Genomic DNA, 24,634 nt, shown 5'->3' with positions numbered 1-24,634 from the left:
TTCTACTGTCATCTAGGTTAATTAGAAAACCTAGATGTTGGAATCTTTCCAGGTTTAAAACCTAGCTCAGAGTAAATAAGCAAGCAAGCAAATAAAACTCCAACATAAAAAGGTAATTCAATTTGCTACACAACTGCTGGACACACCCTGAATACATTCTCTGGCCTTCAGTAAAATATGTCTCGCTTTATATCTAAAACCTAAGGTATAAACCCTAGTTCACTGTACCTGCACTGGCCCATGTTCCTAACATTTGTTGAACCAACTCAGTGTGTTAGGCAACATACCCAATTTTGGCATCAGATATTATAACAGCATTTAATCCTCAAAAGAACTCAATGAAGGAACTGAGGCCAAGAAACCAGAATTGTTAGTTCAACTTAGTATGGAAAATCTCAAGAACAAGAGTCCAAGTGAATTTACTCTCTACCACCCCAAATCAAAACAATCTTCCATTGCCCATTTAAAAAAAACAGTGCTAGGCCCATTGGTAGGCGTTCAATAAAAATGTACATTGAGCTCAGCTGGTGTGGCTAAACAGTTAAGTGTTGACCCAGGAAGAGGTCACCAGCTCCATTCCTGGTCAGGGCACATGCCTGAGTTGCAGACTTGCTCCTAGTAGGGGGGTGTGCAGGAGGCAGCTGATCGATGGTATTTCTCTCTCATCAATGTTTCTATCTCTCTATCCCTCTCCCTTTCTCTCAAAAATCAATAAAAACATATTTTTAAAAATGTATATTAAAGATTGAATAATAAATATTCTTAGCTACTGAGACAAAACCCATTTCCAGTCTACTTGGGTTTTCCCTAAAGCTCATTACATAGTAAGTCCTTGATATATCAGAAACTATAAACTCATGCTTTAAAACTAAACCACTTCTATTCTGGTGATCTCTTACAGGGCAAAAAAGGCAACAGTGAAAGCAATGTTAAGTATTCTAACTAGCATGCCAGCTTGGATTTCTTTCTATCTAGGACTCAAAGTGGAACCATGCATTTTATCTTGCTTGATGGTTCTCTAAATAATTCTACTTAAGTAATTTAAAATTTAAAGTTTAATATAGCATGAGATTGTTTTATCCAACCTCTGTAGAAAACAAATAGCCCTATTCTATTCAGTAGTTTTAGATTACAGTCCTAAATTTCTTCATCCTGAAAAATTCTAAGCTACTTACAACTTACCCCTAATTATGGGACTGCAGCTCAAGTGCATGAGGTTAAACACCATAAAAAGCTGCAAGACGCTCTTTTAAGGGAGGCGGAAACTGGTCAGAGAAACGCCTCCAATTTTCATCTCCAACTTGATTTTTAAATCCATGAAGGATCTGCAAAGAGTGAAAGAAAAATCATTAATTTATCAATAACAAAAGATAAAACTCAGATCTGCATAGCTTCAGAAATAAAAAACTGATTATTTTAAATTTTTATCCATTTTAAAGTAATAATTCTCAAACTTTGTTGGATTCTACGTCTTGCCTAAAAGCACCTCACTGAACATGCTAAGCTTTTTTTGAGAAGTTTAGAATTTAGCAAGTGTCATAGTAATAGATGCTAAGAAATCTCTGGTATAATACTTATGAAAAACAAAAAGCATAGAATTCACTCAAAGAAAAAAAAAGAATTCACTCAAAGGAATAAAATTTCTATGCTATACTGTTTTGTCAAGTTGGAAATATAAAAAGCTTTGGGTTCCTGGCTTAAGTATATATAGTTCACTAATTTTATTATTAGGTGATTCAAACATGTAACAGCATTTTACTTTTTTTTTGTTTTGTTATGGTTGAATGCTGACTAGAGTTAATCAAAAGGGGGCACTACTAAAACAAAGAACTATGTAGGTTTAATCCCTATGGAGACCACTTAGATTTACTTCATTCAAGTCTGTATTATATTCTAAATCTCAGTCAGCCGTCTTTGAAAATATATGTTAATTTGCATAGGTGGGATAACTGAACCACAGGTATCAGTGGTACTGCTTGAAAACAACTTTTTTATTGAGAACAAAGGTCATAGGTTGTATAGTCTACCAATATTGATTTGAAGAGTCTAGTTTTATATGAAATGTAAAAATAATTCAAACTTTCCATCTAGGACCGTAATAATTCCAAGATGCGTATCATAAAGTCTTTTTAGTTACCTTACAGAACATGTCTCTCAGATCATCTTTTGGGTTAATCCATGATGCAACGGCATCACAAAAAAATATAAAATCCTGTAACAAGCAAGAAATACATTTTAGATTGATATTATATTTGTCAAACACATGAAAAAAGATATATAAACTTCAGAATATGTATGATATAATCCTAGCCAAAATAATCAACTATGATTATAAAAATTGTAAGTGAATTGTTTAATGGTTGTCCTTATTCCTCTACCATGAACGAACCTCTCCTCATTCAGTTTATATTGCAATTTAATGCCCTTTTATGTTTTATTTTACATCACAAAACAAAACCCATCTAGTAAATGTTTAATATCAGCAATGAACTGAAAGTACCAAATGAACACCAATTAAAAACTTTCTTTTATTGGATTACATAAATAAAGTAATGATACAATACTAAGTAGCCTAAATATAATTTAAGATAGTTAAAAGCATACAACAAATAAGCTTCATTCGAAGCATAGAAATGAATAGATCTAAATTTTAAGACCAATCTTCATATAGAAACTGAAATGACCAAAAGTTAGAAAAAACTAATTATGTAGCTACAAATAACACCTAACCCAACCCAACCCATCCCAATCCAAAACAAACAACCCCCTCCCCAATGCTTAGACAATTTAAAAGATAATTAGATTATTCTGACTATAAAAACAAGGTGACAACAAGCAAAGCCTTTAAATATTTCACTAAAGTTTTTTTAAATATAGATTATCACACTGAAAACACTCAAGATACAACATTCAAGATGTAGCTGATGTCCTGACATGTTCACTACTTTAATTATCAAAGTGTGATGTTAAAAACTTAAATATATGTACACACATGTAGAATTTGTGATTAAAAATTTAAACATAAGAAGAAAACTTAAGATTTTTCTTTTAACTATATCCAAATACATATGTAAAAAGTAGAAATTTCTACCAATTCTTAAGTTGGTAATGATTCATGACCATATACATGTGTTACTTCATGAATAAATTAAAAAAAAAAGTAGCTAAAATTCCAATGGGAAAATGTTCCTTTTAAACATACATAGTAGACGTCACATGATACCTCTAAGACACATTTAAGGTGATAAAAAAGTTCTTAAATAATGAACAACAACAAAAAAACCACCCTAACTTACTGCCAGGAGGTTATTGTGCAAGTAGGGACCATCTCTAAAGATAGTAAGTTATTGTTTTACAAATGTGAAATTAGTCAAGATTTTTTCCAGTTCTAATTTGTAAGTTTTTAATGCCTGTCACCCACATTAATCTGAATTTTATAAGCTGGTAATGTAATGTATGTTTATAAACCTAAATTAAACAACAGAGTACTTAATACAAGATAGAAAATATTAAAAGGTCTCAATTAAAAAATGTTTAAAACACCCATCTCTTGGAAGAGAATGCTCACTTTCTTGAAAACCCTGCTTACACTTTTACCCTTTATAATTTATCTGTTAAGGAACCTGGGACTTTTAATTGGGAGTGCGATGGCTTGCATTTTATTTAAAAAAAAAATATTTTATTGATTTTTTTTACAGAGAGGAAGGGAGAGGGATAGAGAGTTAGAAACATCGATGAGAGAGAAACATCAATCAGCTGCCTCCTGCACACCGGCCACTGGGGATGTGCCCGCAACCAAGGTACATGCCCTTGACCGGAATCGAACCTGGGACCCTTCAGTCGCAGGCCGACGCTCTATCTACTGAGCCAAACCGGTTAGGGCCATTTTATTGATTTCATATATATGGTGTCAATCAACATGTTTCTATTTTGTGTGTCTTGCAAATTTGCAGTTGGATTCAGAGATCTGGTCAGACTCATGCTTGATACTATTGCCAGATAATTTTTTTTAATGCTAAAACTGTCTAAACATAGTAAGAATTAAGACAGGAAACAAAATAAGGATAAATAAACCATAAGCTCTCAAAATTAGTTTCAATGGCTGATTCACTATTCTATTTTACTCACTACTGAGTTTGGCAGTTTGATTCTAAGTAACAGAAAGAGTATTCTACTATTATGTCACTCTCTTAAGTATAAGTATCCTCAAACTCAACAAATTGATATTCAGGGATGGGAGACATATACAAAGTAAATAAATGAGGTCTAAATGTGAATGAACAAAGCTTTGGCTTTATTCAGTACAAGAACGAAAATGTATTCGCCCAATCTGCTACTACATTTCATGACAAAATATTCAGAATATTAAAAGTTAAGAACAAATTCTTGGGAACGTCTTACTTGAATTACTCCACTGGGATTCACACTGATCATGGTACAAATTCCACGAAATGCTGAATCCTTTTCCTCATTGTCCCTTATGTTTCTCAGAGAGGTGCACCTATTAAATTATAGAATTGAGTTTAGCATTTAAGTAAGAAGCAGCTTCAATTACAATACTAATGAACAGTATTTAATGGAATAAGCAACACCGTATAATGTTTATATTAAAAGAATTTTCATAAAGCTTAACTTTCTCACACTTCCTGAATGTGGGCCCATCTAATTTCAAATAATAAAAGCCGTAAAATTCAAATTTTCTTATTAATAGATTGCATCTATAAAATGGACAATTGATTTTAATCTCTCATTTAAACTATTAATGAGCTTGAGCCATGAGTAAATTACCAATTTAAAAAAGACTGCATTATGACTTGTATTCCATTAAACACTAAAATGACTGAATTGAAAGATTATCAATTAAAAGAAGCAGAACATAGGATATACTGCCACAATATAAACTATTATTTTAGAACTTATGGTGTAGATGTTTAACTTTTACATTAATAAGCAAATAAGATTTTTATACATAAATTTAAACATGTATTTCTTAATGCAATTCAAGTTTTCAAATTAATTATAAAAAGGAAACATAATGCAAAAACCTAAATTTATAGAATTTGCATGCATCTTTATTTTACTGGTGGATATTTAAATGCTTTTTATGTGTAATCAAGCTTCTTAACACAGCAAGCATGTGACAATCTTATCCCATGCATCAATTAGTCGTTAGCCACAACATAAAATAAATATACATGACGATGCTGCTGAAAACCTCACAAACCTGATAGGACAAGATTAGTCACATGGTTGGCAATGATTAAGGACTGTGATTTTTGTAACCAACTGAAAATATATCTAAAAGTGAGATAGAAAGAGAAAGAAAGAGTGAAGAAAAATGAATTAAAAAAAAAAGATTGAATAATACACACCAGGGTCTTATAAACTGCTGTAGCATGGGGGCCACCTCTTGAGGACAAACGTAACCAAGACGACCAATTGTTATTGCTAAGGTAACGCAATCACGGTTATACACCACCAAACGCCAACCAAGACATGAGCAAATGAGGGGGAAGGAGAAAAAATAAAGAAAAAACAACAAATAACTCAGAAACAGAAACCAACAGAATTTGTGTATGATAATAAACATAAGATTTCACCAGTGCTGTTTACTACCACCCCCTAAAATAAGGGGCAGCAACATATATGGCATACTCTTGAAAAAGGAAAAACAAAAGGAATTAAAAAAACTTTAAAGATTGAGAGAACACCAAAAACCATGATGAATTGCTTTTCTCGCTCAATGAAGTGTCAATTTATCATACTTTCTGTTAATAAAAAGATGAGCGATTATTTGATTTAGAAATTCTTCAGTTAAAGCCAGTTGAAATTTCAGAATTTAATAATGAAATCTATGTTTTTTCCAATAATTAGCAAATGCGAATGATTACATTTCTGAATTGTCTACTCAAACACACTTCTCAGTTAAAACAGTTAAAATTTCCTTCTCACTTTTCCACATCTCTTTTTATAAGTGATTTCCATTTTTGAAAATTATCTAGGAATTTAATCCAAACTTTGGTAAAGTGTTTTGTTTAACATTTCCAAAACAAACCAGTGGACCATTGGTTGCCTGCTGTCAAAATCAACTGTCAAGTTTTAGGTATTATGGTACACACTGAATGGATTGAAAAATTGCTGTGCTATGTCAAATCCCATTCTGAAAACTCTCTAATGGTGATTAACAACTCAGGTAATAGTCCACTAATTTCATACCATATTGACATAAAGGAAATTCAGACAGTCCACTGTAATGACATGTGATATGTGGACCAAAGGAACAAATATTCTGTCTTTGCTATAAAAGGCATAGCACAAAGTAGATAAACATTGTACTGATTACATGCTAAGATTCTATGCAAAATGGGAATTAATCAAACATATATTCACCATCAAAATTCAGGAAGTCCTTATACTTAAAAGGGCTAAAACAAGTGCAACTCAGAACTGTATTCTGCAATTCAAAGATACATACATATAAATACATTTATACACAACGTGAAAAAAAAGAAAAACACGAACAGAAAACAAACCATGAAGTGCTTTAATGGTGTTCTCTCAAAAACTTACAGGTTAACCTTTCATAAAAAAAGGGTGAGGGGTAAAGAAAAATGTTTAAGGATTACTTGAAGCAAACTACACAGATAATACTAAAATCCAGCAGATTCATATGAAGCAAGAGAAAGAAAACCTATGTTCAAAAGACACAAACTATGCAACATTCTCATTAAACAGGCAAGTATGAACAATCCAATGAAACATGCGATAAAGCAGATGATGGTCCATTGAGAAAGTTCAGTGTAGGATATACTGATTTGGAAAAAAAGCAAATAACTGCACACACTAAGGAATTGGCTTTACAAAATAATAAGATAATGATAATTAAGTTGCTAAAATCTATAGATATTAGACACTGACAATGATTTTTATTTAATAATTACTTCCTTTTTTGGGTAAGGAAATAAAACATTTTCTGCAGCCACTTGTATTAAGAGTAATCCAGTGAATTCCAAGTGTGCTTCTTAATCATATCAAATTGCAAAGTATTACCAACTACCTTTTGATTTACTTAGGGTAGAATCATACTTAGAATATAATCTTATAGATACAGCCAATTTGTTCAAGGAATTCACCAGCTGATATCCCACAAGAAACTTTAACATACATTACACTCAACATTTATTTGCAGTTACGCATTCACATTTAAAAATAAATAGAAAGTTTCTTTAGATTTAATAGTAATTTTATAATGGCAAGTGTTCCAAATCTGAATGTCATGTATAGGTACTGCATTCTAAAGAGATAAAAACCAGACAGGATTTCATAACCATCTACACAAAGACTTTTTTACTTTTTAGCAAGAAAATCTGATTCGCTTTATGATATAAACAGTACCCATACAGCCAAACAGCCATATAACTGTTTCATAATTAAAAGATTTCCTTCCATACCAATAAACATAACAATTTTAATCACATTAGGCCAAAATGAGCTTTCTATAATTAAGAAACATAAAATTAAAATGCCCTTGAAAACAATTTTTACTTAGAAAACCTTATTTTAATCTTTGTCCAATATTCTGGGAAGACCTTCATTGACTATGAATATATTACTGGAATTATCTTAGTATATAAAGAAAGAGATGTGCCAGATTGAAGGCAAAATTTTTATCTTGTATCATTATTAGCAAAAATCAAAGAAGGTGGAAGGAAATCACCCTGAAATGTGTTCTATAGTATGGTATGGAAGGTACTCTTTAATATAAACATGCTCTCTAAATGCAAAAGAGAAACTAGCCTCCTGAATAAAAATCCCACAAAGTACTGCCTAAGTCTTCAATTTGAAGGAAAAGTATACACAAAATAGAAAATACATACGTATATACACCATTATAAACCAATTAGCCACTACATTGCAATCTATCTTTGGCTATATTTTTACAGATTAAAAAAAAATCATTACTTTCAGCTCCCAGTTGCTCTCTGAATTAATATAAAAGTAAAATTTATATTGTTCCATCCTTATTTTAGCTGGGGTCCATTTTAGGAAGTATTAAGACACTAGAATAGGGGGAAAAGGTGATTTTTAAAAAAAAGTTTCTGAAGATTGGTTATGGAATGCAGCTAAAAACAGTACATTCCATTTACCGAGAATCCAAAATAGCTGTTAATAATAAGCTGGGTTTCTAAAGCTAACTTTGGTTTCTCTATGCATCTTAATTTAAAATTAAAAGGCAAGTAATTTTCTCTTCACCAAAACAGTTCAGTCATATGGTACCTGTATTCTCTAACAACGTCTTTGGTGTGTTGGGTCTGTTAATGATTTCTACAAGCTGGTGCAACACCATAGGAATATAAGGCTGCATCTCTATACCTAGATCATCCCCAAAAGAGAAAAACAAAAGAAAAATTTCAATGTTAAAATACCAACTTTGGTTCCTTTTTTAACTGTGACATATGCTATTATTAATATGTAAAACTAATTTAAATTTAAAAACAAAACATAAAAAAGGCAATTACAAAAATATTAAGGCATTTAAAAACTTACACTTTTAAAGAACAAGAAAAAAATCTTACCCATTTGAATGGAGATTTCTCCAATTGCCCATGTGGCATTATTACAGACTGATATGAACTCTGGATTTAGGTTGGTTCCCAATATTGGCATGAAATCAGCTAGAAAAAAATGTTTTAAAATGTATACTTATCAACAGCAGTGTATTATGCTTTAAAGAAAACCTACTAGGTGGAAACTGAAATGCAGGCAAGAAATAGCAATATTTTAAAGGTGTTGGTAAATATTTATCTTAAGAAACTGAGAGAGGCAATATCAGAACTTTCATATGAAGTAGATCAGGAAACATAAGATTTGGAATATTTCAGGTTTCACTAAAAAGAGTTGGCATAGTACTCTTGTCATCAGACTGAGAAAACTCAAAGGTAAGGGAAGCATGATACATTACAACTTTTTTTCAAAGCTAGTTTATATCACATGCACAATTTTTTTTAAAAAGCAGTGATTTTGGTTTTTAAAGTAACTTTTACCCTAGTGCTCAGATTGTGGTCTCTCAGTATCATTTTGCACTTAAAAGGAACGAAGGTCTCAGAGAAATGTTTCACTGCAGATTAAGGGCAGGAAATGTACCCAACAAATCTGTACTAGTTTATTATACCACAAAGAACACAGGAGCCAACTTAAGCTACCAATGCTTACAGGTAGGACAATTTGGGTTCACTCAAAAAACAAACACAAGCTAAACTCTGAAACATAATATAGATACTGGGAATCAATTCATTATTTTGAAAACTAGCAAATGAGAATCAAGCAATGATCCTGCCTCTCCTATAGAATGTGTACTTCAGGGAAATAATTTATTGATATGGAAAATGTCTCTGCATATGTATTCTCACTATTAAATGAAGAATTAGAATATAATTTTTAAAAATCAGTGGATCTAAAAACCAGGGTTTCTCAATTTTAGCAACACTGATCATTTGGGCCAGATTATTCTGTTTGTGTGTGGGGCTGTCGCGTGCCTTGTAGGACTTTGGGCAACTTCTTTTGCCTCAATGCCCTATATACCAGCAACACACCCCTAGGGTTAAACAAAATGTTCTGTGGGAGCCCTAGCCTGTGGAATGAAGGATCCCAGGTTCAATTCTGGTCAAGGACACATGCCTGGGTTGCAGGCTCAATCCCCAGTAGGGGGCATGCAGGAGGCAGCCAATCAATGATTCTCTCTCATCATTGATGTTTCTAACACTCTCCCCCTTTTCCCCCTCTTTTGAGATCAATAAAAAAATATTTTTACAAGAAAAAAAATGTTTTGCGGGAGGGGGGCAGCACACAGAATTGCCCTGGTTGAGAATCAGCAATCTAGAAAATAATCATTATTATTGGTAACATAAAAAAAGAGAGAACTAGACATTGTGTACCCCTAAAGAAGGGACACATGATCTATAAAAGTCTTACAAAAGAATGAAATCCTTTCATACAAGTTTAAACTCATAAAAACTCAGTTAGATGGTTAATATTTGTAAGAACAAGCTTCACACAAAACAAGAATTCAATACACTTTCATTTAGAGTAGTTAGGCTTGAACTTCATGATTTTTAAAAATATATCGTAATTAATGTTATTACTCAAAGTTCAGAATACAATTATTTTTCACAAAAGTACAACTGGGAATTGGGTGAAGAAACTTCCAGTCTATAAGAAATAAGTTCTGGGGATGTAATGTATGACATGATAACTATAGTGAACAATTCTGTAGTGTATATTTTAAAGTTGCTAAAGAGCAGATCTTAAAAGTTCTTATCACAAGGAAAAACAATATTTTTAACTTTTTGAGGTGATGGATTTTAATTAAACTTGTTGTGGTAATCATTTCATAATATATACATAAGGTGTACAACATATCAAATCATGCCGTATACCGTAAGCTACAGAATGTTATGTATCAACTCTATCGCAAAAAAACTGGAAAAGAAAAAACTCCAAAGCACAACTGTATGAAATGAAAAAACCTTTTAGGTCAATGTTTTAAACCAAGGTTTATTAAATCATGTATAAATAACTCATCCAAAAAAGATGGGATATAGAAATGAAGGGAAAAAAAAAGTAACCAAAATCCCATTTAACCCATGGATTTGACAGCAATTCAGGTTACATTATTCAATAAATCCCTTGTTATCTTCACAGAAGACTAAGACAAATGCTATGGTATTAAAACAGAAGCAAATCATTATTTACTTCTTAAGTAAATTGCTTGAAAAGTATCCTATGATATCTGAAAAAGTATGCTGCTTTATCATGAGAAAACCTAATAAAAGGCTGCTGAGTAATGGTGAGTTCAAGGGAACAAAGAACACGAGTTCCTGTCCTTCCTCCTTCAATCAATGAAGCTTTAACCAGTCAAATGTACATTTATAAATGTTGGGATTCCATGAAATTACATTTTAATAATAAAAAACATAGCTGACATTAAAATCACATCATAGCAGTAGAAAATATTCCTACCTATACAAGGCTTAACATGCTGAAAGCAAGCTTTTGTCAGATCACCTAACAGGGCGAAGGAACTCTGTCGAACTTCTGGCATTTTATCCTATAAGAAATAAGCAGAAATTAACCCAAATGTGATACAGAGAACCAGGTTTCAATTCATTTTACTTTAACAGGTCTCACCTGCATGCACTGATACATTAGTGTTAGAATGTTACTTCGGGCTACTAGCTGTTCAATGTTGCCTCCAAGTCCTTCAGCCAGGCCACTGAGTAAATCAAGAGCCACTATCATAAAATCTTTATCTGGAGCCTCATATTGATCTGGTTGAGCATTGTTCAACTGAAATTAGACACAATTTTTTGAAAAATTACTTTGAATCAATTGTTGAAAAATTCATTTGTATACATTATGCGTCTCCTTAGAAAAATGCTTATGATGCCAAGAAAGAGATACAATTTTTTTTTTTAAATACCATGGCTTGTGCAAGAGTCTTCTGTACTAGGTTTACACAACGCTGATACACAGGTTCACAGTATGGAAGGAAGCCAGACTGCAGGGCTGTGGCAACTGAAGATAGGCACTAGAAAGAATAAAGCATGAGTGTAAAATTTATGGGTATAGTTAACATTATGATAAATGCTTTAAAGTATACTAATTCAGATCCAGGTTATTTCTGAGCTTGCTCTACTAGTCTTTTCAAACCTCTCACCTGGATGCCACACATTGCTGTTAAGTTTGCCAGCCGGAGGTTTCCTCAGAAAAAAAAAAAAAATGTAAAAAAGCAGTTTCTAGCCCTGGCTTTTGTGGCTCAGTTGGTTGGGTGTTATCCTGTGCACCTTCGATTCTGGTCAGGGCACATGTGGGCATGCAGGTGGCAGCAGATGCATGTTACACTCTCACATAAATGTTTCTCTCTCCCCCTTGCTCTCTCACTCAAAATCAATTATAAAAGTTTCTATAATGAATGTCACCTGTCAAGAACAGATTAAGTTTATATATTCCTATTTTTTACTCAAATATTAGAGATATATTTACTTATCCTCCCATTCTGGTAAATGATGTAGGTGGACTTTACTGAGCACATTCTGAGCCCCTGCTTATTTAGCCATAATAACTCTTCTTGTGTTGCTGGACCCAGAATTAGTTACTGCTCTTGGTCCCAGAAGTTTATACTTCTTGGCTAGGGACAATCCATGGCAGAAGTATGACCCGTAAAATGATAGGGGGAACAAGAATGACAATGACTGAAATGGCTCTACCAATATCAAGTCATTTAGGTTTAAGTTACCACATTTGATAGTGTGCTGAGTTATTTAAATATATAAAATTTCTTTTTAATTAATAAGTATTTAGTATACATAGAATAAAATTTCAAACTAGACAGAAAGGGTACAAAGTGAAGTCTCTCTTTATTAGCATCAAGTCCTAATGCTACGTCACATATATATGTGAGTATATGTGTCTAATATAATAGATATGTAAAAAAAATTAAACTGTAGTTGACCTTTGAACTATGCAGGGTTTAGGGGCGCCAACCTCAACTTTTGACTCTCTCCAAACTTAAGTTGTCCCTTGGTATCCTCAGGATATTATTTCCAGGACACCCCCTATGATATCAAAATCCCATAAAAAACAAGGTATATCAAAGGCATCTAGTCAGCCCTCCACATCCATGGACTCCCAAAAGGGGATAAAAAACAGTACAGGCTTTTATGGGGGAAAATATGCATATAACCAGACCTTTGCAGTTCAAACTGGCATTACCCAAGTATCATTTGTGTATTAATTATGGTATAGCTATATATCTATATCAAGAAATGATTAGAGATAGATGTATATGATATGGGAAGATCTCCATGATAATTTATTATCAATTAAGAAGAGCAGATTAGAGCCCTGGCCAGCTTGGATCAGTGGTTAGAGCATCACCTGGAAACCAAACGGTTGCGGGTTTGATTCCCAGTCAAGGGCACGTACCTGGGTTGCAGGTTCGATCCCTAGCCCCAGTTGGGGCACATGCAGGAGGCAACCAATCAATGTCACATTGATATTTCTCTCTCCCTCTCCCTCCCTTCTACTCTCTTAAAATCAATGGAAAAAATATCCCCGGGTGAGAATTAACAACAACCAAAGAAGAACAGGTTAGAAAACATATAATTTAACAATATTTCTTAGTATAGGTGCACCATAATTAAAGTAATGAGAAGTTACATATTTATCCAGCATTTTACAGAAATAGTTCAGGTTGTAAAATTTTTAAACACCATTTAGATTTGGACATGTTTTTTTGATAAAACACAGATAAAATAAATGTTACCAGTTTAGCATACCTCAAGTAAAGGGAAGAGATCTTTATCTTCATCCTTTAACATGTTCCATTTCTGGATCAGTGGAGGCATTAGCATCTGAATATATTCCTATTTACAATAATAAAAAACACATAAAGCTCCACTGTCATACGTTAACAAGTCCATTTTGAGTCTATGAAAATTAAAACCCATTTAGAGTAATTGTGTAAAATAATTACAGAATGTATTTTAAGACTCTGCACCTTTAAAATTTTTATTTTGCCTATCTTTTTAATTTATATGACTTTGTTCTAGTTTTAAGTCATCTTTTATCCTTTTTGAAATATATACAAATATACCATACATAAAAATTACTCGATCACAATCAAGAATGATTCATGTAAGTTTTACTCTTTAGTGACTGAATTTTTTAATTCTGGCACTTGTGACGTGTAATATGGCTCTAGTTGTACAGTATGTTAGAAAGGACAGGTTTACCTTATTGGGGCATTTGTAGAAAAAGATTCGTAATCATTTAAGTATCTTTATTTAAACGGAAGAATCCATAAAACCAAGTAAATAAATGTAGTAATAATATTAAACAAGGGGCCGCGATTCTAAAGGTTCTGATTTAAGAGTCATTCTAAAGGTTTTGATTTAAGAGTCATTCAGAAGAACCCCCCTCCAAACAAAACAACCAACCAATATCAAAGTAAACCCACAAACCAAGTGTCTTGCATCAAGTTTTAAGTATAACTTATAAACACAGACAATTTCTTAAGAATTGCCATGTAGCAATCATAAACAAAATCTATTCCTTAGCAGGGAATTTTGAGCTATATTAAAATTCTAATACTACAAATCCAATCCCATACTCTTCTTCTACTCTGAACACTACTAGAGACAGTTTGGATCCCTAGCCATATTTCTTCTGTATCAATCACTATTTAGCATTTTTAACCTATTACCCCAATTTCTAATTGTTTTATCTAGTGTATTCCCCATACTTGAAAATTCTGGTAAGAAAACAAAAATGTCTAGACGTGATACTCTAAAGCTACAGTATTTATAAAGTGGTAGATACAATACTTTAAATTTTACAGGGTATAAAACCTTTATCCCTTTTCCTTTAGTCAGTCTACAAAGTGTTTTGCATTCATGTGAGATGCTGCTGTTAATTTCCAAACCAAGCACATATTTATTTTCATAATAGTTAATCACAGACACTTACTGGTTTGTTTAAATGATGTCCTACTGAATCTGCTAATGTTCCTATGGCATCATAAAGAATGAGCAAGTTCTTATGCTGGTATTTGCTAAATGCAAAGACCAAGGTATCAAGTATATAAGCAAGGTAAGGAACAAGTTCTGTGCAAGCCTCCTCTTCTAGGGTAGCAAAGGCACTGTAATTAGAAAGAAAGAGAATATTAGTGTTGGGAAAAGGAACAGTTTAACAGCTACTCAAGTAGGTACACTAAGTGACAGATGACAGGTCACTGAGGGACTTTCTGTGGAGTTACAGTAGTTGACCTACAGACTAATGTGAATCGGCTCTAACTTTGTTATTGCTTCAAGAGTACAGCCCTTGCCAGCACCACTCCAGACACCCATGGAAATTAGGCTGCAAGATAATTATACTGTTGTCACAGCCAGTGAGAGGGGAAAAAAGTTTCAGAAACACAAAAGCTGATATCTAGTTAATCACATTTGTATTTACAAAATCATAAGGTGTAAGCTACAGATAATAATAAAAACCGCATTAATGGTTTAATACCAATATTTCATACAAGGTTGAAAATTAGTTTCTCATTGACATTCCCACTCCTTTCCCACAGAATGAACATTTTGTTATGAATCTGTCCTACCTGCAGGCAGCTTCTTGTACTCTCTTGTTGCTATCCAGGATACGCTTTAGCAATTCTGTCATTAATGGCTTCAGGTAAGTGTCTGGGGGCTGGCTGACTACCCAATGTGCATAGCGGCTCAGAGTCCAGCACGTTATGGAACGTACAAGAGCCTTTTTATCAGAGAGGCACTGAATAAGGTGAGGAATGAGCTCAGGCAAGTATGGAATCATGCCTTGCATACAACCTAGGAAAAAAATCACCAAAAACTTTCAGAAAATGCTAAAATATGGTTAAAAAGCCCTTTCAGTAAATATTAAACTGACACACGCATCCATGAAAAATATTCAGATCACCTCCACTGTAATAAATATACTGTAATAATCTGTTCTAAAATTATTAAAAACTGAAATGAGACCTAACTGCTCTTAAGTATCTTCCAACAGGGTAAAGAAAGCTCATTTTACTTCTGCCACACAAATTATGACTTTTATTTTTTTTTTATTTATTTTTTTTTAAATTTTTTTTTAAAATATATTTTATTGATTTTTCACAGAGAGGAAGGGAGAGAGATAGAGAGCTAGAAACATCGATGAGAGAGAAACATCGACCAGCTGCCTCCTGCACATCTCCTACTGGGGATGTGCCCGCAACCCAGGTACATGCCCTTGACCGGAATCGAACCTGGGACCTTTCAGTCCGCAAGCCGACGCTCTATCCACTGAGCCAAACCGGTTTCGGCACAAATTATGACTTTCAGAACTGCCTTTAAGATGCTTCAAGTTCTTCTAGATAGATGTTTACAACTAAGGACAGAATAATAACCCTTATACTAGTGGAGAATGATGACACTCTTGACTTACAACAGTGATGGCGAACCTATGACACGCGTGTCAGAGGTGACACGGGAAAACATTTTTTTTGGTTGATTTTTCTTTGTTAAATGGCATTTAAATATATAAAATAAATATAAAAAATATAAGTCTTTGTTTTACTATGGTTGCAAATATAAAAAAATTTCTATATGTGACACGGCACCAGAGTTAAGTTAAGGTTTTTCAAAATGCTGACATGCTGAGCTCAAAAGGTTCGCCATCACTGACTTACAGTATTTTTTATACTTATTTATGGAACGAAGTTGTTTTTCTAGCAATGGTAATGCTTCTGACATCAGAGTCCTTGTCCTCTCATTCTATTTCCTTTATCATAACAAAAGCATTTGCAAAATATTTGGCTGGGGTTAGAAGCAAGCCGATGGCTATTTAGTTAATAATTGTTAACCAGTCTAAAGCAAACACTTTCTAAGATGGCTTTTGGATTCAAATATCCTATTCAAGGTTAATGTGGATCATAGTTTTCTCTACCCCACATCAGGAAAACAAGAGCAAAGCATATAAATTTGAGTCAATAAATAGTCTTTGCTTATAGAGTAACAATTTCTTAAAATAGCCTAGTAGCATTGGCACTCTATATTTCAAATGTGACTTAAGACTTACCTTCAGCAATTGCTCCTAAAACCAAGATGCCTGATTCTTTAACAACCCATTCATGATGAAAAAGTAATTCTTTCAAAAGGGGCAAAATATGTGGCAAAAGCTCATCACGATACACATTTGCAAGAACATCTAAGGCAGCAGCAGAACATTTTCCTAAGGAAATATTTAATTCAAAAATATTACATTAACCTCTATTACTGTTTAGTTATACATATGTAAAATGAGTATTGCTGTACACTTTATTCATACCTTTACAGAGTTTCAAAGAATTCAGTTAAATTGGAGACTGTCACATGAAAAAAATTCTATTAACAAGAGTATGTTTTTATGACCAAGAATCAGCAAACAAACTATAAATTGGAACAAAAGTTGCCAATACATGATGCATAAAATATGCTAGAAAACATTCTTTATAGACTAAGAAACTATTGACTATCAGACTATATAACAACACAGATTTCATTTAACACAATAATTTAGAAAAGAACAAAAATATAATTGTGTCCAAATTTTCCCCAATGTGAACTAGGCAAAATAAATGATTACAAAGTATTAGACAATGGTAATATCCATTCTTTAAAAAAAGCTGTTATGTTGACAAGAAGTAATAACTACTCATCAATAAGGGTCTTAAGTTATATTGTATGGTAGATCCCTGCAAATGATTATGCTGCCATAAAACAGATGAAATCTAAAGATATAGAATGTTATACGATACTAGAGGCCCGGTACACGACATTCGTCCACTCAGGGATCCCTTAGCCTGGCCTGCGCCCTTTTGCAGTCTGGGAGCCCTCGGGGGATGTCCGACTGACGACTTAAGCCCTCAGTCAGATACCCTTGTGCTGCCTGCCACGGAGGCGGGAGAGGCTCCCACCACTGCTGCTGCACTCGCCAGCTGTGAGCCCAGCTTCTGGCTGAGCAGTGCTCCCCCTGTGGGAGCACACCGACCACCAGGGGGCAGCTCCTGTGTTGAGTGTCTGCACCCTGGTTGTCAGTGCGTGTCATAGAAACAGGTCTAACACTTAGCATATTAGTGACCTGATGCATGGATTCATGCACATGGAAAGGAAATTAATTAGAAGGTGACCGGCGGGGTGGGACTGGGCGAGATGAGCCAGACATGCCCTGGAGCCAACCTCCTGTGGTCTCTCCCAGGCCGGTTGCACCTGGGTTGGTGCCGTAGCTCAAAAGGCATCTGTGGAGTGAGCGGGGTCCCTCCGGTAGGTAGGGTCCCTAGGCCTGGCCTGCGAAGATCGGGCTGAAATTGGCCCTCCGATATCCCCGGAGGGGTCCTGGAGTGCGAGAGGGCACTCTGCAAAGTTGCTGTCGTACAGGGTGTGGAAACACAAATGCAAGTGTGCAGTAAGCCAGATCCAGGACCCACAGTGCTCCAGCAACAACATAACCCACGGGTAAAGATGGAATCGCGCAGCCCTGTGAGGAATTGGACTCCCTCCTCTCTGGTTTCGGGGTGCGTCACCCGAGAACTGCTGCTGCCAAGTCACTGCAGCTCGGCAGCTACTGCGTTGAGTGTCTGCCCCTTGGTGGTCAGTGTGTATCACAGCAACTGGTCGGACGGTAGGAGGGACACTTAGCATATCAGGCTTTTATATATATAGATATGGAAAAGAACCAGCAGAGTACACATAATCTGATTTCATTTTTTCAGCCTTTTCTCCTAAAAAAGATATACATGTTTTTCTGTATGTGCACAGAAAAACTTCTGGAAGGATATAGAGATGGGTGAGATGTAAAGAGGAAGTATCCCCCAATCAAGTGTACATTATTACTTTTGAAGAGTTATCTATATTATAATGTTAATCCACCCCACCCTCAACATGAAAGCAAGGATACAGTGGGAGGTAACTTGTGAAAGTGAGATTTGGGTTCTAATACTAGATGTGTCAGCACTACTAGCTATGCTGCCCATGGGCAAGTTTCTCTTTTTGCAGTTTCCTTACCTACGGAAGGCTGCCAGAAAGAGTAAATGTGATATGCATGCTAAGTTCTTGGCCTAGTGCTAGGTACGTTAGGCACTCTAACTGGTAGTTATTTAACCAAATGAATTACACAGTCCAGGCTGATGATTCATGTCCTCAACCACTTCATAGTTACTAGAAATCCAAGCACTCTGAATTACAGCAGTGGTTCTCACTGGGGGCAGTTTTATTTCCCAGAGGAAACATGGCAACGCCTCGAGACATTTGTTGGTTATCACAATTGTGTGTGTGTGTGTGTGTATGTGTGTATGCGTGCGCGTGTGCACGTGGGCTGCTGGCAAACATCCTATAACGTGCAGGATAGCCCCCACAACAAAGTCATGTGACCCAAAATGTCATTAGTGCTGAGGTTGAGTAATCCTGAACTAAAGCAGTGGAGTTTTAAAAACCAGTACGCAAGCAAGCAAAACACAGGTATCTAGGTTCCTCCCAACAGTTTTTAATTAGAGTGTGGTCTAGAATGCCCACAAATGATGTGGACTTGCAGCTAAGGATTAAAATGAACAGAGATTTAAAAAAAATATTTTGTAGTCTGACTATGACAAAGCAATTTATATTTTAGAATTATCCATGATAATCAGCCAATCCTCATGCAAATTAGTACAAAAATAAGTTTATGTAAGGTAAACAGAAAGTGTATGGCCAAAGTTATGGTTCCTATTTTTTTAAAAAATATATTTAGAAGAAGGGAGAAGAAGAGAGAGATAGAAACATCAATGATGAGAGAATCATTGATTGGCTGCCTCCTGCACAACCCACAATGGGGATTAAACCCGCATCCCAGGCACGTGCACTGACCGGGAATCGAACTGTGAACTATTGGTTCATAGGTCGATGCTCAACCACTGAGCCACACTGGCTGGGCCCTATTTTATAATATCAAACAAATTGAAAAATGACAGTCTGAATTATATTTAAAGAATAAATAAATAGCCGAAACCGGTTTGGCTCAGTGGATAGAGCGTAGGCCTGCGGACTGAAAGGTCCCAGGTTCGATTCCGGTCAAGGGCATGTACCTGGGTTGCGGGCACATCCCCAGTGGGGAGTGTGCAGGAGGCAGCTGATCGATGTTTCTCTCTCATCGATGTTTCTAACTCTCTATCCCTCTCCCTTCCTCTCTGTAAAAAAAATCAATAAAAAAAAAAAAAAGAATAAATAAATATAAGAACAGGTCCATCAGAAAAATGCAAACCAAAACCATATCTACTTCACATATACCAGGACAGCTATGATAAAAGTTAACAACTGTTGGCAAGCAAGAAACTGCAATCTTAAGACACTGATGGTGGGAAAGTTAGTGGTGGAGCCATTTTGGAAAACAGCCTTGTAGCTTCTCAAAAGGTTAAGCAGTTAACAAATGACCTAGTAATCCCACTCCTGAGTATACGTATATTTAAGAGAACTGAAAACATACATCCACACATACACTTTACAGAAGTGTTCACAGCATCATTACTCACAATAGCCAAAAGGGGGAAACAACCAAATGTCCATCAACTGAGAAACGGATAAATAAAATGTAATAAATCCATACAATGAGTTATTTTTCCACATGCTACAACATGGGTGAATCATAAACACCTCATATTGTATGATTCCATTTATAGAAAAGTCCAGAACAGTCAAATTCATATATACAGAATACAGACTAGTAGTTACTTAGGGCTGAGGGACTCGGATAAAATGGAAATGACTGCTAATGAGAATGGAGTTACTTTCTGGGGTGATGAAAATTTCCCAAAATTTACTGTGGTGATGGTTGCACAACTCTGAATACATTAAAAACTACTGAATTGCACTGTTTAATGGGTGAATTGTATGGTATGTAAATTATTCCTCAATAAAGTTGTTACCAAAGCAGGCAACTGTGCTTTTCCCTCTCCAACTTACTTAGATTCCAGTCAGAAATTGTATCGTCATCATCAATTTCATCGTCATCATCGTCTTCCTCTTCAATGCCATCTTCATCATGCTGCTGGGCCACGGTCCTTGATCGATGAAAACGTGGCCTTATATCCTGTTCACTGTCAGGAATCGTTTCATCTTCTTCAACATCACCCTGTGTTTTTTTTTTTAAAGGGAAAATTTTGGTGATAATCATTATAGGTTAATAATATGCACATGAGTGAAAGAACCAGAATACCTAGAGATGGGTCATGCATAGGATTCTGAAGTGCACCCCTTCCTTGTGAAGGGAGGAATAGACTATGACATGACACTTGTTAGGTATCAGGTACTTTCAACCACATTATATTGCCTCCCATCAGGCTGGTATAACCTAGAGTACCTAAATCCCATGCAGATAATATTTAAGGCATTTTTATGCTTCTGTCTTTGAACTCTGCAGCATAATATATATATAACAGAAGCCTATTTACATAGGATTTACTCTAAATGTTTTATTAGTTGAATTCAAAGATTTACTAAGTCAATAAAAATAATATTCCTCATTCACCAGAAAACAGTTTTCTTACCTTAAGTAGGATAATATCTATATCTGAGTACTTCATGCCATTCACTAACACAGGAATCAACCTATAAGAAAACAAATTCATGAAACAAGGAACTAAAGATGAATAAAATTATGAAGGAGTCTTAATAAATTTTTGTACACCAATAATACCAATGATAAGCCCTGGCCGGCAGCTCAGTTGGTTAGTGTGTCATCCCGATATGCCAAGGTATCAAGTTCAATCCCTGGTCAGGGCACATATAAGGAACAACCAAAGAATGCATAAGCGGAACAATAAATCCATGCCTCTTTCCCCCTAAAATTAATAAATAATAAAAACAACCAACGAGACAACCACCACTAACATTGTCTTAGAGCATATTTTGTGCTGTCTGACCTTCGCAAACGATGAGTATTCCTAATATATGTTGTAGTCCTTTTACAACTCATGTACAAGATCCGCCTCAGCGGTTCTCAACCTGTGGGCCACGACCCCTTTGGCAGTCGAATGACCCTTTCACAGGGGTCGCCTAAGACCATCCTGCATATCAGATATTTACATTACGATTCATAACAGTAGCAACATTACAGTTATGAAGTAGCAACGAAAATAATTTTATGGTTGGGTCACAACATGAGGAACTGTATTTAAAGGGCCAGAAGGTTGAGAACCACTGCGCTAGATAGAATCTTAGAGGAGATAAGATTAATAGTGCTTAGAAATAAAAATAAAAAGAACAGCAATTTCTTCTCTAAGAATTTATCCCAAATATACCAACAAACATTCGCTTAAAAAAAAAAAACTTCACCTAAGGATGTTTCCATTAATTTTTTTAGAGGGGAGCAGGGGGAAAGAGAAACATTGATCAGTTGCCTCCTATACACTCCCTGAGCGGGGATTGATTGAACCCGAAACCATTTGGTATACACAATGCTCCAATCAACTGAGCCACCCAGTGGGGGATCACAATGCATTACTTCAACTAAAAATAAATGCAGCCATAGAAGTCAAACATATTTATGACTGGCTTTAGTTGTTTAATGTTTGAAGTGATGATTTTTTAGCCTGCTACTACTCAAGTTTTGGTTGCTTTAAGAATGTCTAGGTTTTATTAGTGTAATAAGAGTTAGAGGACCTTGCTATAATTGTGTTTTTACCACTATCTCCTAATGTTACAGGCTCTTCAGTTTTTATAAAAAGTAATATTGATTTATATAACTCTTAGAATTAGATGATCCTATGTTAAGAAACAAGCAAATCATAAAAGTGGTACCACACATTAGGGAGAAAAGTAATAAATGGATTTCCTAAAGAAAAAAAAAAATCCGCTTAGCATGTGGTGTACTTTATTTCCAAATAAATTCCAGATAGACACTAGAATAAAATATAGGTGAAATTATTGCTTTCTTGGTGGGGAAAGAATTTATTGGAAAAGAAAGCGAAGTTTACTGACTATATGAAAATGAGAACATTCAAATACTGTAAATACTAAAAATACATAACTCTGATAATACTAGCACAAATTAAAACAAATGATTTTGTTCTTTGCTCATCCAGATGGTTAAGATTAGAGAAATTATAATTAATGGCTGATAAAAGTTGTGACACGATGGGACACTCTAAGTGGGGTGTAAATCCGCATGACTTCACTAGAGAACAATTTGGAATATTTATGAAGAATCCCAAAATGTTCAGTCCTTTGATCCTGGCACAAATCATTTCTAGGAATTCTATGTGAGAGAAATAACCACTTACGAACAAAAAAAGATGCTTACTACAGGATTATTTGGTTAAAAAAAAAGAAAGGAGCAAACAACTTAAATAGTCAACAACTGAAGAAAAGTTAATCATATATATGTGGTACGCACACACTATGATGGAATAGTTCTCAAAGTTTAAAGACTAATGACCTGGAGGAAAAGTACACAACATTCAAGAACTGAAAAGAGCAAACCACAGAACAGTATAATCAGAATTTTAAGCACTAACTATAGCTAGATGCTACATTAAGTGTTTTATACATTATCAAATGTAATTTGTCCTGAAATAGCCTGAATATATGGTTTTTGGTATATGGTAACAATACATCAAAAATACTAACAGTGATTACTCAGGGTGGTGAAAATCCAAAACATTTTAAGTTTTCTGCATTTTAATTTTCTTCCATGAGACTGTATTACTTACTTTTCAAACGTTAGCAAGCATTACTTTTAAATATCTGATTTTAATGCAGATTAAGTCATTGCATTGTACATCTATAACCAATACGTTTTGTTAACTATCTACACTAATAAAAGAGAAACATGCAAATTGGTGTCACTCTGCTACGCCCACCAGCCCATCAGAGCAACTATGCAAATTAACCCAACAAATATGGCAGTTAATTTGCATACGCAGGCACGGAGTGAAAACTGAAGGCTCCGGCTGGAATGAAGACTGAAGACTGAAGAGGCTTGACTTCTACACTGTGGCCACAGCGGAGAAGCCAAGTCTCGCTGCAGCTGGACCAAAGGCCTGGGTCCCAGGTGCCGGAGGAAAACCGGTGCCGGCAGCCAGGGGAAGGAAAGCTTATTGCGCGAATCTTTGTGCAACGGGCTTCTAGTATCTCAATAAAACTGGAAAAAACATACAAACAAAACCCTGATCCAACAGCATTCATTGGGTTAAAACAACCTTAACAATAGGTTAACCAAAAATTTCATAACATCACAACTAGTGGGAAATCATTTTCTTTGGTAAAAACCCCACCAGAATCCATGGTCAAATTACAAGATTTATATAAAAAAAATGAAAACTGTGTCATAAATTATCCAAAATTAAGTATGACTTAGAATAAACCATGCTCACATGATTTTAAAGAAATTTAGTCGCTTCTTGAAAAATCTCTTTACTAATACCAACAATAAAATTAAGTTTGACTTCTTTAGAACTTAACTCCCCGATGATAGAAGAATTCAACCAAAAATACAAAAGTGAGGAATCACTGTTAAATTTAAGAACAAGGTAGAATTCATAAGAAGGAACACTTACTTAGGAAGGTGTCTTACAAGTACATCTTTGCATATTGGTTGCTCAGCCAAAGTTAGCCAAAACTCACAGGCTTCTAAAGCCACATTTTCATCTTGATCTTGGGTCCTCAGTAGCATGTACTGTAAAAAAAAGGAGCCTTAATATTAATCAGTTAAAATCATGCAATTAAAATAAGCCTCTATTACAGCAAGTTAATAGTCCTTTGCTATGGCCCGTTTCAATCTAGGGTTTACAATTTTTAAAAAAGCTTCCTAGTTAATTTTAAAATGCAACCAAACTTAAGAACTGCTGCTCTCGAATGTTGCCAAATGCAAAGTATTCAATGCATTATTATTTAGCTGTTCTGTATGGATGTGTTTTGTTTTATGAAACCACTGAGATTTTTTAAAATATGAGTATTAATAATCAAACATTAAGTCTTTGTAGAAACAGCAAAATAAAAACCTCCATTAAACCTTTCTTAAAATGAAGAATCTTTTTATAACATACTAGAGGCCCGGTGCATGAAATTCG

General features: G+C 34.8%; 1 protein-coding gene across 2 annotated transcripts in view; it reads right to left on the bottom strand.

Annotated features, from left to right (window-relative positions):
* The window catches only part of TNPO1 (transportin 1), a 54,934-nt gene that overhangs the window by 6,897 nt on the left and 23,403 nt on the right, over nt 1–24,634 (bottom strand). The window contains exons 9-24 of one of the 2 annotated variants that reach the window (XM_005858010.2): nt 24,122–24,240; nt 21,113–21,173; nt 20,529–20,697; nt 16,636–16,788; nt 15,161–15,386; nt 14,527–14,698; nt 13,338–13,424; nt 11,480–11,587; nt 11,188–11,346; nt 11,020–11,107; nt 8,577–8,675; nt 8,278–8,373; nt 5,373–5,448; nt 4,402–4,501; nt 2,138–2,212; nt 1,183–1,325 (exon numbers count right to left, since the gene is read on the bottom strand). In XM_005858010.2, coding sequence (XP_005858072.1) covers nt 1,218–1,325; nt 2,138–2,212; nt 4,402–4,501; nt 5,373–5,448; nt 8,278–8,373; nt 8,577–8,675; nt 11,020–11,107; nt 11,188–11,346; nt 11,480–11,587; nt 13,338–13,424; nt 14,527–14,698; nt 15,161–15,386; nt 16,636–16,788; nt 20,529–20,697; nt 21,113–21,173; nt 24,122–24,240 — 1,896 coding nt within the window. In that variant the 3' untranslated portion in view covers nt 1,183–1,217. Of the gene's footprint in view, nt 1–1,182; nt 1,326–2,137; nt 2,213–4,401; nt 4,502–5,372; nt 5,449–8,277; nt 8,374–8,576; nt 8,676–11,019; nt 11,108–11,187; nt 11,347–11,479; nt 11,588–13,337; nt 13,425–14,526; nt 14,699–15,160; nt 15,387–16,635; nt 16,789–20,528; nt 20,698–21,112; nt 21,174–24,121; nt 24,241–24,634 lie in introns of those variants that run through there. The other variant, XM_005858011.2, reaches the window with a different exon arrangement.

The sequence above is a fragment of the Myotis brandtii genome, unplaced genomic scaffold (assembly GCF_000412655.1).
Source record: "Myotis brandtii unplaced genomic scaffold, ASM41265v1 scaffold115, whole genome shotgun sequence".
Classification (NCBI taxonomy): Eukaryota; Metazoa; Chordata; class Mammalia; order Chiroptera; family Vespertilionidae; genus Myotis; species Myotis brandtii.
Note: the sequence above shows the minus strand (reverse complement) of the source record. Positions and strands in the feature narration are given on the sequence as shown.